At 39.0% G+C, this 14,380-nt stretch overlaps 1 protein-coding gene across 1 annotated transcript; it reads left to right on the forward strand.

Annotated features, from left to right (window-relative positions):
- Nucleotides 1-4,808: 4,808 nt before the first annotated feature.
- Nucleotides 4,809-13,771, forward strand: dolpp1 (dolichyldiphosphatase 1). Its single transcript, XM_030742542.1, has 8 exons — nucleotides 4,809-4,920; nucleotides 5,604-5,704; nucleotides 5,905-5,989; nucleotides 6,887-6,986; nucleotides 7,270-7,368; nucleotides 10,119-10,247; nucleotides 10,424-10,513; nucleotides 12,406-13,771. Exons 1-8 carry the CDS (start codon nucleotides 4,845-4,847, stop codon nucleotides 12,440-12,442), a joined length of 717 nt encoding a protein of 238 aa, XP_030598402.1. The 5' UTR covers nucleotides 4,809-4,844; the 3' UTR covers nucleotides 12,443-13,771.
- Nucleotides 13,772-14,380: the final 609 nt, after the last annotated feature.

Genomic DNA, 14,380 nt, shown 5'->3' on the forward strand with positions numbered 1-14,380 from the left:
ACTGCTTCAATAGGACATCCTTTCACCAGGTCTGTAATGTCATTGGTCCTTGTGCTAACGAGGGAAACTGACAATCCCACCTCTCATGTTGCTGCTGTCTAATGTATCTAGAACACAGACTGCAGGCGTGTAATCACAGACGTGTGAGGACTTGTCCCTGCCTTGTTGGGTGACTTCTTGAGAACAGATCTGACAGAAGCATTAGCAGCACATGAAGACTGGGCCTGCCACACTTTAAATCCACATGGATTGAGTGTTTTCAGAGAACTCTTCATCACCTCTGGAATTAGGTGGAATCATGTGTGGGAGTCAATACTGGTGTGTGTTTCTATGTTTTATATTAAACTAAGGAAGATTATGCATTTGAAACAGTGATAATTCCTGACAGTTCTTGAGCACTTTGGCCAACTGAATACATGTGCTCCTATGAGATGCAAGATGGGATGGGTTTGTCTTGGCACTTGTCCTGAAATCCTCTTTAATCTCTATTTATATTTTTCTCCACCTTGAGTTAATTGAGCATAAAATATGATAAGGCCAAGAGGGTGTGTCGAACGCAAAAAGGCATTTGATCTTGTGCAGGGTACTGGCATGTTACTCATGAATACGTTCTACAGTAGTTTGACACCAGATGTAAAGTGTTCACAGTTGCTGTAAACACAAGTGCTTGATTAAGCATGTGGTAAGGGTTTATGAAGTTTTACTTTCTATAAATCACAACACAAATATTCAGATTTAAAAAAAGCAAAACAGCACGTCCACCATAAATAAAAGAATACCAGATGTGAAATATCTGTCTGGCTATGATTACATAAAACATAACGGAGTGTAGAAGATGCTGAAGAAGATAAATCTCTTAACCAGGTGCTCTCAGGTAGTATTTCCTAATTCTAAAGTCAGTATTTGACACATTCTTGCAATTGAATTGCTTGCAAATATTTGGGTCTAAATTGTACAACCTTAATCAAAAGCATTAATCACAGCTTGTATGAAGAATAATCCCTGAACAAAGCAGATATTACTCACTTGTCATAGCAGGTGAAGTACGCGCCACTAATAATACCAATAGCGCTGTTTTGTTCAGTGAGCCGTGACACTGTATTGTTCACACAACATAAGCAGTAGAGCTTTTCTGTGGCAGCTTTGACTCATTAGCATCAAAGATAGGTTTAAAGTAGGTGAGCCAGAGTCACAGCCCAGGTACTGTGCATGCTTACTATTACTTGTTGACTCATTTATGTTAGTGTTTACACCTTTAAATGAAAAAGGGCCCTGGGTTTAGGTGTGTTTTTAAAAAAAGAAAAGTGGATGCTGGTGGAGATTTAGTTTAAAAATATATATATTGACACAACCTCTAAATGAAACAGTATCTAGTACTCTCCAGGTTAATATTACCGTGTTACTTACAATTTTCTTTCATTTTTTTCCATCTCCTTTCACCTGCAGCAACAAATCGTGCAGTACCTTAAGGACATGTTTGATCATGACAAGGTCCGCTTCACCTCTGCGCAGTGTTTGGCCGACGACATCCTGAACCTTTCCCACCTCCAGAGTGAGATTTTACTTGGGTATCTGGAAATCGATAGCCTCCTCGAGCTCAATGGTGCCCTGCCCAGAGACACAGAGGACTCTTCATGGACCAACTAAGACAAGTAGGGTCACGAAGAGCTTCACTGGACTTGTACCAGCCAACAGTAAAGGGGCTGATGAGTGGGGAATAGCAAAAAGTCACAGCTCAATTGTAAATGTGTACTTGTATTAAGACTGGAATGATTCATGCTCCTGTGATACACTGAGAACCAGAATTATTCATAGTAGAGAAGAGGAGAATGGTGCTTGACGAGGTACGCCAACAAGAGGGGGCCGTAAGGACGACCTCTAAATGAAACAGCATCTAGTACTCTTAGGATATTTCTAATGTTATAAATATCTGTAATTAAGAACCGGGCGTCGTACAGCTGGACTGTCATCCATATAAGTGCACTGCTTTGCTTTCCCAGTACTGTGACCTTGTTACTGAATGGCATTTATTCCACAATACTCGATTGCACCACTACTGCAGAGGCACGTTTGTGATATACAGATTGAAACAAAATTATTGTCATGAAGTCTAATGAAGAGATTATTTGTTAACAGAGAAGCACAGTTGTCTATGTGTGGAGAGAAATTTCAGATCACTTTACAGCATTTTAATGTCAGTAGTTTATCATCTGAATCAGCAGCTCTTTGGCGTTCTTATCCATACAAGTGTGTGTTTGGTGGCATTGATAATCCAAATTCAAATCTCTTAAATTAAGAGCTTTGATTGGATTTTTTTTTTCCCCTCACCTCCTTAATCTGTACTGTCTGTTAAGAGTCAGTATTTGGGGGGTTGGTTGGTGGTTTTGTCTAACATGAACCAAAACTGTGAATAGAGCTTTTACAGAAAATAATTTGGTTCCTTCTTGTGACAATGAGCATTTTGCACTTTAGAAGAAAAAAAAATACAAGAATGTCCAATAACCCTGTTTTAATAGCTGTTAATGTATTTGTTGCATCAAAGAACTGACATATTATTGATAATATAGAGCATAAATGCTGTACAGTAGAGAAATGATCTTTCACAGATCTCTATAAATATGAAAATTGTTTATTCTGCTTACTAGGTTTTGTTTTGGTCTGAAAAAAAAATTTTTTTCCTCCTTTCTTGGTCATTTTATATCAATGTGTGTCATGCAGATAAAATGCTGTTATGGGAAAGTGCTTCTGTTTAGTCTTGTGTCCACTTACTGGTCACATCAGTGTAACATGCTACATGTAGACCCAGGCTTAGCTCTAGCTGTAAGTGTTAAAGGTCCCAGATTAGAAATATTTAGAAAGTTATCGTTTAAAAAATAAAATTCAGTCATGGAGTCTTCTTCTTAACATGTACTCGATGCAAGAGTTTTACAAGAGTTTCAGATGGCCAAAATGAAGAGAGAGATTTTTGTTTTGAAAGTCACTGCTGTACTTCAAGTGTCCTACTCATGCCTTTTGTCTTTTCTATTGTTAAATGACGTCAGAAACTGGTTTGATTTTAATTCTCCGTATTAAATGTTATTTTTTGTTAAATGATACAGAGTTTTTGTATTTTTTTGCTTTCGTTTCACAAGACTCAAACATTCTAATAGGCATTTTTTTAAACTATAGGTAAGATAGGTATATCAAAAACTACTGGCTTAATCTAATTTAAGAGTTTTAAGAGAACCGCATAGGACTACACTCTTGTGGAAAGAGATCTTGGATGTTGTTCCTGGAATCTGCTGGAGCCACTCTCCCAGTTTGGGGGTCACTGCCCACGTCCTCTCTAACACTTCTCTCTGCTCTTTTTGAGCTTCTCATGTTCCTTGTTCTTGATGTTGCCATCACTTGTATTTTTATGTCTATCACTATGGCTTTCTTCCTCTGCTTGTCCACCATGCCCTTGGGGGCATATCCCATTTTGACCTTGGGACTTCCAGGTGATACTTGGCACAGATGTTTATGTAAACTACACCGGCCACTTGATTATGCTGTTGCATGTATGCCTTGCCTGCTAGCATCTTGCACCCTGCTGGACTGTCTCAGGGGTATCTCTCCACAGTCTGCACCTGGAGTCTTGCCTGGTTTGGTAGACCCCAGCCTCTTTCGATCTTGTGCTTAGGGCTTGGTCCTTAGTAGTTTCCAGGATAGTGGTTCGGACATTCACTAGTCCTCAACTTCCTTCCGCTTAGTGTACTACTGGATTTGGAGTGAAACCCTCCATGCATGGTAAGGAGCTTTCTTGTCTTGATGTTTCCCATAAACTTCTATAGGATCGGAGGTCTTGTTGCAACCAAGCCCTTTGTGGCCATTAAATAGAATGCAAGTAAAAGTAAAGGTGAAGATAAATAGATATAATTTTTGGACCTGGAAGTTACATCCATGTTATACTGTCTATGTTGCTGACAAATCCTGTGTTCTCACAAAAGTCCTTCTAGCTTTGAATGTTGTTTAGAAATGATGAACAGGAGGACAAGTAAGTTGTAGGGCAATCAACAGGCTAAAATTAACATTTATCTAGTAATTAATTTAATTCAGAATGCACTGATATATCCCCATATTGGCCCTGCCATTGGCAGTGGCAGAGGTTTAATGTTCAAACACTTCAAAACAATTAAGTATTTTTTTTAATAATAAACATTTCTCTGTTTCTTAGGTACAAGGTGGAATAAATAAAATCTAAGTGAAATAAGCAATTAAAAAACAAACAAAATACTTGTATTTGCCAGTGTGATATTGGCTTAAAAACTCAATCAGTGTATCCCCATTATTAGTTTTTAACTACAGTTCCAGTCTTTCAAGTGACTTATAATGGATTTATACAGTATTAGTCATGATTTATAAATAATCCTGTAAAGATTAATTTTAACTTGTAAAGGCTTTGTAAAGGTTACCTTAATAGAAAGTGGTACCAAATAATTTTTTAACAGATGATAATTTCTCTCAGATAAATACAGATTTTTACATTCAGTAAATGCCAAATGCAATTGAGGTCAGCGACCCAAGTGGTAAGTAGCAGTCTACGTCCATTGTCTAAATTAATTAAGATAATTATTAAAGACCATAACTGTTTTTGAATGAGTGCTGTTTGCTGTTTTAATGTGGACTGCCGGAGTTTTTTTTTTTTTTTTTTAAATTCATTCAATAATTCTTCTCTATGGACAAAATAGCTCATGTGCAGATTGCAGCCGGGATTGGTCCTCGCTCCCGCTGTCAGGGGCTGTTTAAATGCTGAGCTCCGCTCTCCATTGGCTGCACTTTTGTCTGGGCGTTTCGCTGGGACTACCCGGTTGTGTCCGGGTAAGATGGCGTTGGAAGAGCAGTGCTCGGCACCACCTCGATGGCGGTCCATATCTTTGACACACGTAGAGTTCCCCGAGGGTACGTAGACTTAACATCTTTATGTGCCTGCGGAAGCTCTGTCGACACCGGCCGCTGTGTAGTTTTTCCGGCCAGTGCGTGTTTTGCTGCTACTGAATGAACACGGCCGTCGGTTTTGCTGCCAAATTGTGAGCTGCTCAACAAACAGGAGCACAGCGGGAAATGTAGCCCGGACTGCAAAATTGTGAGACAGCGCCGCATGCGCAGTTTGTCATGGTGTCCACAATGAAGGCTAGTTAGCCTGCTAGCTGTCTTGATATCATCTTCGGTATTTTCTTTCCGGTATTTACGAATATGTTGTGTACCGTAATAATTATTTAACCAAACTCAAGCATGCTGAAAGGACAAAAATTATAGTATGACCGTGTTATAGGTAAATGACTATTCCTCGTATAACACTGTAGCCGGGGTTGTAGCTAACATACTAGCTAGCCCTGTGGCCTGATACTGATAAATGTGACAAAATCTCATTGGACCGAGATGTTTGAATTGGATCAAATAATGTGGTCTGTTAGTTTAAAGATGGCTTAGCTACTTTAACCACCCAGCTTCCTGCTTGTAGTTACAGTGTCTTGGCCATCCGGGTTCACGGAGAGCCTCAACTTGTCACTCCCACCGATGCCAAGTGACTTTTCTAATGTCTATGTACCTTTTTATATCAGTGATCTGTTGATGTGTTTTAGATGATCTGACGGGACACTTGCTGGCCTACATCAGTCTCATACCCATAGCAATTCTTGTGGGCTTTGTTACACTCATAGTGTTTAAACGGGAACTGCACACGGTGAGTCCTGCACATGTACTTGAAAGTTGTGGTTTCAGAACGAGCAACATGTCTAAAGTCAGCCTGTTAATTGTCTCACAGGAACTTGATGACATGTGCAAACACTCACACGTTGGTCTTCTTTTTTTTTTTTTTTTTTTTTTTTTTTTCTCCTTTCTTTCTTTCTTTCTTTCTTTCTTTTCCCTTTCAAATAAAACCAGATTTCCTTCTTTGGTGGGCTCCTCCTGAATGAAGGAGTGAACTGGCTGCTGAAGCACATTCTCAGAGAACCGCGCCCATGCGCAGGTGGGTGAAGGAGCAAGTTGTTTTTCATGTATACCTGGCTAGGTTAGGCAAGTGTTACATAAACGTAACTATAGCCATTCATCTTCTGCCATCAACCACAGTATCTGTTCAGGCACATAGCACTGAAACTTAAGACAATAAATTCATCTCTATACTGAAATGTGTTATGATGACAACTTGGCATTCCTGTATACTGCTTATTAAGAGCCCCAATTAAATACAGTAAGTTGCTCTTACAGCATCTATCATAGGTAATTAAAACTACTTGTAGAAAAATCAGCCACAACAGTAAAACCACTGGGCATTTCTTTATATGGAGAACAATGGGCTACAGCATTTCTGTCATGAATTTTAGTTGAAGTCCAACTACATGCCACTCCTTTCTTATCTTGTTTGTGAAGACACTCAACTCAAGGGACTTCACTAAACCAATGGGCACAGCTACATATGCCACAGAAACTATTAAGGAACATAACAAAGAGCCTAAGGCTTTGATCCAACCTCCAAACTTCCCAGAATCCCAGCATCATCCATCAACTGTAATAACTGGAAAATGCTCAATAAGAGATCCCACACCACCCAAGGGATCATCTGCCAATGACCCAGATGACCTGTGCCAGTGCTCCATCTGCTTAAGAGGGGAACCTACACATTAGGCATATGGCATTATATTTCTGGCTGAATGGTTAATATTTGATTGGCATTAAAAATATTTTAAAAATGTTTTAATAACTGATTATTATTGCAATTTCTTGCATTTTTCAGATTTTCAGACTTGACAATATAACTGTTTTCTTTAAGTATGATAAACTGAACTTTTTTGGGTTATCGTTGTAGCCAAGTTATTACATGCACAAAAGACAAACTACTGTATGAGGTTCTGTTGTCTTTCTGCAGGGGCTCACACAACTGTGCACACAGAGTATGGGATGCCCTCCAGTCACTCCCAGCTCATCTGGTTCTTTGTTGTTTACTTCTTTCTCTTCCTTTATTTAAGGTGAGTAGTTGTTGTTTAATGATGGAAACATATAGTTGTGAAATTTCTTCAAACTGCAGTAACTAGTTCACAAAGTAAATAATAATAATAAATATAAATGTATACATCCATTGTGTATTGTATCCACCATAAACAAGCATTTTATTTCTATTTTGCATCAGTTTGTTTATGTGCATAACAAGAGTGTTTTTGGTTATTGTCCTTTCATTCTACATTAACCTTAAATTGTGCCACTTTATTTCTTTTTTTTTTTTTCTTTTTTTTTTTCCCTTTTATTCCCCAGAATGCATCAAACGAACAATGCTCGATGTGTGGACCTTCTGTGGAGACACATACTGTCCATTATCCTCTTGGGCATTGCCTTATCAGTCTCATATAGCAGGTAAAGCCCAGTCCCTAACCTCCTCACATCTCAATAAATAAATAAAAGAGAACATTAACGAAGGTTCTTGCTTTACAATAGAGGCAGAGGGACTGAAGCATCAGATATGATGGAAAATTATATGATCATTATATGTATGCACTGTATTCCACATCCTTGCCCCTATTCTGACAAGTGGTGAGAATAAGGGAAAGGATTTTAAACATTTATTTATTTTTTTCTTGCTCGGAAGGTTCTCATGTTCCCGTGTGTGCATGTGTGAAACTTGGCTACATGCATATACCCTGTTTACAGATGCCCATTCAATTATGCACTTTATATGCAATCTTTGTCCTTCCTTGAGTATAATCAGGACTTTAATCCACTCTTGACCGCTCAGTAGTGTTAGTGATGTAGTGACATAGTGGTTTTTGTGTGTGTGTGTGTGTGTGTGTGTGTGTGTGTGTGTGTGTGTGTGTGTAAACCAGCCAAAGTGGTGGTCGGTGGTAAAACAAAAACAAGCTGCTACCTGAGGGGATGTCTAATAGGAAAGATGGGGGGCACAGAGCTTAGTGACCCTGCCTTGTGTCAGCATCTCTGGTGTCTATGTAACATTCACACTCCAGTGAATACATTGACGAGCAACCTGGAGTTCAGTATATTTGGCAAGCAGACTGGAGCAGCCAGGATCGAACTACCAACCTTCCAATTTGTAGATGATCTGCTCTACCTCCTGAGCTACAGCCAAAATGTACATGGCTTAATGGTGAAGGCGGCGACCACATACATATGCCGCGTTGCGGCGCAGGTTCGAGTCCCGGCCCATCGCCAATTTGCCCGCGTGTCTTCCCCTGTATCCTTCCCCTATTTCCTGTCGCTCTCCACTGCCAATAAAAGCCGCTGTGGCCAAAAATGCAAAAAACCCCAAAATGTACATGGGCCAGTAAAATTCTGAGCCACTGACTCTGTGCTGTTAGGCAGAACACTGAATTATTTATAACATTACTTTTTTTACATCTACCCCATCAGAATATCTTTTTTTTTTTTTCTGCAGCAGGAAATGTATTCTTAGTTCTGAGAATGTTGATATACTCACTTTTCTTTGTTACAGCCACCACATACACTTTTAAAGGCTTACAGAAACACTTACTTAAACAGCACACTTAAACACACAGACACACAAACATGTGAACACACACCAAAACGATCTCATCCAGTAGATACAATACTGTCAGAACACACTTTGTCTCCTTATAATATAAGAAAGCGTTTCGAGAGGACAGCGTGAAGGCCATTAGTTTAGGTTTGTATACCTTATTTGACATTACTGTCTTTGTGGTTATTTTTACATTTAAGAAAATGTTTTCTTCAAAAAATGTTAATATGGCATGCTAATGCAATGAAAAGGGTTTAGTTCTTTTGGCAGATATTGTATGCAGATAAACTATTAAAACATTGGTCTCCATTTTACAGATTGTAATGAGCAATTCATTTTAAAAGACCCGTTTTTTCTCTTGAATATTTATTATTGCTCATTAACAGAACAATTTTTATCTAGTTAATCAATGGAATAAGTGATATATTACTTTAGTAATTGAGTAATCCAACTGCAGCCCAAGTCTTCTCAGTTCTAAATGTGAACACTGGCATCCTTGAAAGAGTGTCCTTTTATCCTTTAGGTGCAGGTGCCGAGGTGGTTCTTCTATGTTGTGCCATGCGTCTGTGAAGTGGCTGTTTGGTTTCTCCAATGTAGAGGTCCGAGCACTCCTCACTGCACTGCACAGCATCTGCTATGTTGTGTAGCTTGTGTTTGGGAGTTTTGTTCTTTGGATGAACCAGTTTTTGTCTTGGTGTGGCTGGGTACACTGGGATGTCATACTTGGAGAAAATTCTCCCGAGTTTCTCTGACAAGCCTTCTCCAGACGGTGTTGATTCGTCTGTTCTCCCTAGATGGTGTCTGACCTTCTTTCCTCTGCATCTTTGCAAAGTTGTTGAAGGCCTACTTGGGATAACCAGATGTTTTAGAGCTTGCTTTACATGTGCCTTTTCTTTCCCTTCTACCTTAGAGGGAATGTTTTCTGCCCCGTGTTACAGGGTCCTGATGGACTCTGTGTGTGGGCTTCTGGTAAACTTCAATATTGAGTTCAGCAGCACAGTCCAGGAACTGTAATCTACTATCCTGGTGAACTTTTTTTTTTAATTTTTTTTTTTTTTTTAAATATATCCACCGAGTTGATGTGATCAGTACAGGCTTCTACTTCTTGGGTTTTGTTTGTGCCCCAGGTATCAGCCACATATCTGTACCAGTGGCTAGATCCTCTCCACTTTGTTCATGCAAAGGCTGGCTGCAGTAGAGACACTGGGTAGCCCATGGCACATCCATACATCTGTCTGTAGAAACCCTTCTTGTATTTGACCCTCTTTGTATCGCCACTTTTGGTTTTATAACTGAAGAAGGCTCTTGGATGAGATGTGAAACCTCTTCAAAACCTTAAAAGAAGGCAGCAGGACTTCTTTTCAAGCTCTTAGGACTACAATGACCTGGATGACTGAGAACCTATATATATATATATAGACTGTCACAAATACGCAGTATACTTGTGTACTCTTGTACTGCAGAACCTGCGGTTTTTTTGTTGTTTTTTTTTAAATTTCCTGTGTAACAACATCATTTTTGCTATGCTGATAACATTTTGACACTGTTGGAAATACATGCTGATGCACATAATTTCTTCAGCATTGTCTCTTATTTTCTGTCCCTCCCCTTTCAGGGTCTACTTGTTGTATCACACCTGGAGCCAGGTTTTCTATGGCGGTGTGGCCGGTAGTACGATTGGCATAATCTGGTTCTTTATCACACAAGAGGTGCTGACACCAATATTCCCCAAAATAGCAGCATGGTAAGTAGTTCTCTCATTTTCCTGCTTCCTTCTTGTGTCACAGGGGAGGGCAACTCAACCTCTGCCTGAAGTGAATGAAAAACGGTCTAGCATGTGTTCTCTAATATTCTGTCCTTTTTTTGAATTTTAATTGAATTATGATTTTTTTTTTTTGTTTGTTTTTAAACAATTCATAGGCCAATATCAGAGTACTTCCTGGTGCGAGACACAAGCCTGATCCCCAACATCCTATGGTTTGAGTATACAGTGACCAGATCAGAGGCACGGTAAGATGCTGTGGTAGTAGTAACAGTTCATCACTCACTTTCCCACATCTAAAACAGAGGCTTTACATACATTCTGGTGACGTGGTTTTCAAGGCTTGTTGACGTAACAGCTAACATGTTGGCAAGCCAGAAATATGCCAGGGCTAATTGGGTGCAGTACATTTACAAGTCTCTTCCTTTTTACTGTTAACTTCCCTGGACACTTGTTCAGACTTTTCAATTATTCAAAGCTTTCCAAGGTGGCTTTCCTGTGGTCCTCTATCAAGTTTGTTCACAGGCTCTCTTGTTAATGTGTTTTTCACACAGTAAAAAGAAGTCGCAGTTGTCCAGGGCCCTATACTACGAAGCGAGTTCAACATACTTAGGGTATCTTTCTGTTATCTGGATTCACTTACCCTAACACTGGCGGTCACACAAAGCTGGTTATCAGCTCGCTAAGTTAACCCAGGGATTCCCCGCACGCTCGCGTGAAAGGGGTGGTGTTGGCAGCATTTAACCAATTGGGTCATATAACAGAAAATGGTCCCTGTGCCACCTACACCAGCAACCTTATCAAATGGTGATTGAATCTAAAATATAACAGTAAAATACAAGGACAACAGATGAATGCTGCAGAAAATCATTAATCTGGGGATTTGGCACACAGAGCAGTAAAGTAAACATTTTAATTCCAGTTAATAATTTTTGTTGCTGAGTGCACTCTCAGTGCTGCGGTTTATTTCTAAGGTGGCAGCTGCACATGAGAGCTCTGGGATCCATTTAAACATTTAAGGTTACTGTGCCACAGCCTGATAAAGGAGACGTGGAAATCAGAGATAAGTGAAATTAATGGGACTGATTGAACAGGTATTCTCTGTGTGTGCTCTGTGTTCTGGTTGCTACAGTTCCAGCAGAGTAAAAGACTCAGCAGCAGATTACAATAAAATATAACATTTTATACATTTCCTAAATCGCCAAATTAACACAGACATTCCCGTGACATTGTGGCACACAGTTTGCACTTCATTCAGTGGTTTTAGTAAAGTATGGCTTAACAAGCTGTACATATAAAACACATTCTCCCTGCAGAGGCTCTTTATTGCACTTAAAACATGCTGTAAATAAAGGACTCGGTGAAATCGTGTCGCTTCCAGACAATTTGAAACTGAAACGCCGAATATGAACTGTTCCCAACAGTTTTAGTTTATATTCTCTCAGCTGCAGACTCGGTGCTGTTTTAAGGGTTTGAGAGTAAAGATTAAATAGAAAAACAGAATTTCTACATAAGCTTAGTCTGTGCACAAATTTGATGTGAGGTCTGCAAGGACAGTGTAGGTGTCCTGTTTTAGGATCATATGTGAATGCTTACAGAACAATAAAACTAAAATTGTTTGCTGCTAACAGAGGAAAAAAATAAAGGAATAAAGATTTTTTTCAGTTGCATCTAAAGTCGTGTTTCCCTGATGAGATTCTTACTGATTCTCATCAGAGAAACACGACTTTAGATGCAACTGAAAAACTTTAGACCCTCCTACTCTCCCTGCAGCGTTCCAACTGATCTTCCAGGAATGGTGATGCCATTTTCTGGAGAACTGATTGGGCAGTAGGCAGTGATTTCATACCTGTTCTCTAATCTGGCATAAGTTAGCGTAGCAATTTACCCCGGAAATGAACAACACCTTTCTGTAGTTTTGGAAAACCCAGGGTTAACCCCAAAAGTTACCTGGATAAGCCAAAATCCTGCTTCGTAGTACAGGCCTCTGTACATTTTAGATATCAATAATGCTGAGAGCTTGACACAAAATATTCATGTCACTTATCAAAACTGCTGATCCATTGAAATGTTTGGTGCTTTAAATATGACTGATTCTTCAAATATATTGTGATTTGCTTAATTTTCTTTTTCCTTCTAGGAACAGACAACGAAAGCTGGGAACAAAAGTTCAGTGATCTACAAAGTTCATTTGTGAAACTGAGTTTAGGACCACACACACGCACACAGATACATTCCCATTTACTCACGTAAACAAATGCTCACTTGACAAAAAAAAAAAAGAAAATAAAAAAAAAAAACCCAAACAAAAAGGAAAAAAAACACACTGGAGAACCATCTTTTGGACTGACGTGGTTGCAAGGAGTAAAGGGCAGGGGGGGAAAAAAAACGTTTTACAGGTGGCAAAAGAGTGCCTGGACCTGGCCTGGAGCCTACAGCCTGAGCAAGTCCGTCCACACGCCTCTCCTCCTTGTACAGCTTGCCTAAAATGCTCTTCAGTGCATGCAAGACTGTGTAAGAGGCATACTATTTAATGATAGATTAATATATATATTTTAACTAAACGCACGCTGACAGTAATGGTATATTGCAAGAGACTCAAGGGGCCATTTACAGGAGGCTTTGGTCAAGTTTTAAAGAAATTGGTGGGCGCCTTTGCAGCATGTATTTAGTGGGTTTTTGTTTGTTTTTTAAAAGAAATCTTGTGATGATACTATAGTTGGTGGAGAGGGTGAATTGGTTATGGCTTTGTTAGGGGGTATGTTGAATTAACCATTTTCATTGTTATATGATAGAGAATGAACAATTTTTAAAATTGGTTATGATGTAATATAAATGAGAATTTGCACTTTGTTAAATTGACAAGTTAAAAGAAGACTAACACTAGTTAAATATCACGACTTTTCCCTCATCAGTTTTTGCTTTGTGTCTTTGACTGTTAGTCCTAATAATGTATCAGATTCCAAAGCTGATCTGCAAGCTGTAAATTTAATGAACTAACAAACATTGAGGTTATGGTTTCTGTTCATATCTACCTTTTAAGTGTGAGATGGAGGCACAGCAGCGGGTTTGTATTATTTTAATTTTTGTTGTTGAACACACTTTGAGACTGAGGTGTTTTGTTAATGCCTCTCGCATAGTAGCAGCCTGGGAGAAGAATTCTGGGATTTTTTTTTTTTTTTTTTTTTAAACCTGCATTTCCAACACAACATTCCATATCAGTCAGTGAGTAAATCAGTGCTGAGGGTACCTTTTTTTTTTTTTTAATTATTATTATTATATTTTTTTAAAGACAGGAAAAAAGCCTCAGGTCAGTAGTAGCATGTGATTATGCTTATTCCTCAAAGCTTACAGCAGCTGATGTTGAAAGCTGTCAAGTGAGGCTCTGAAGCTGATTTTAAAAGTGTCATCATTAGCTCCACAAAGGGACATAGATCTTTAGATTTTTTTTTTCTTTTTTTCCATGTGTAACCTATATCAGGCCGAATAAACGTGTTTATGTACAAGTGATGGTTCAGGTGTCGTACTTTGAAATCTAGTTCAAAAATGCATTAAATTTCACTTCGTTTGCTTTTTTTTAATATAATTTTATTTGTGCAATCTTAGAGTATTTGGAAATACTTATCCAATTATTACTTATTGGATTATTGCTGACGGATGACGCCATTGCCAGTGAGATGGTTTTTTAGATGGAATTGCATGACGGATCAAAATCTAACAGCATTTTCCTGCATTCATAATTCCATCAATTTTGACAAGATCTAAAAACCCCATTGGCTAACTCAGCATTTGCATTATCAGTGTCGTCACTCTATTGTGTTTAAACATCACAAGACTTATAGCAACTGACAAGTCTTGTGATTTTTCCCTCATCTATTCCCCAAAGTGACTGCTGAATGCTGCTGAGAAAACACTGCAGGCATATCCTCTTGACTTGCTTGGCTCAAAAGAAGTGTCTGCCCTATTTAAACGACCCATTCCATTTTTGATGCGCTTTTCAGGTCTTACCTCAGGCTGTCCCCAAACACCCATCGGGAACAAGAATAGCTTAAATTATGGAGACCTCAGTCTATTTCTGTTCCTTCAAGCTATTCTGAGTTGCACTGTTTAGCTGA

The sequence above is a fragment of the Archocentrus centrarchus genome, chromosome 12 (genome assembly GCF_007364275.1).
Source record: "Archocentrus centrarchus isolate MPI-CPG fArcCen1 chromosome 12, fArcCen1, whole genome shotgun sequence".
Lineage (NCBI taxonomy): Eukaryota > Metazoa > Chordata > Actinopteri > Cichliformes > Cichlidae > Archocentrus > Archocentrus centrarchus.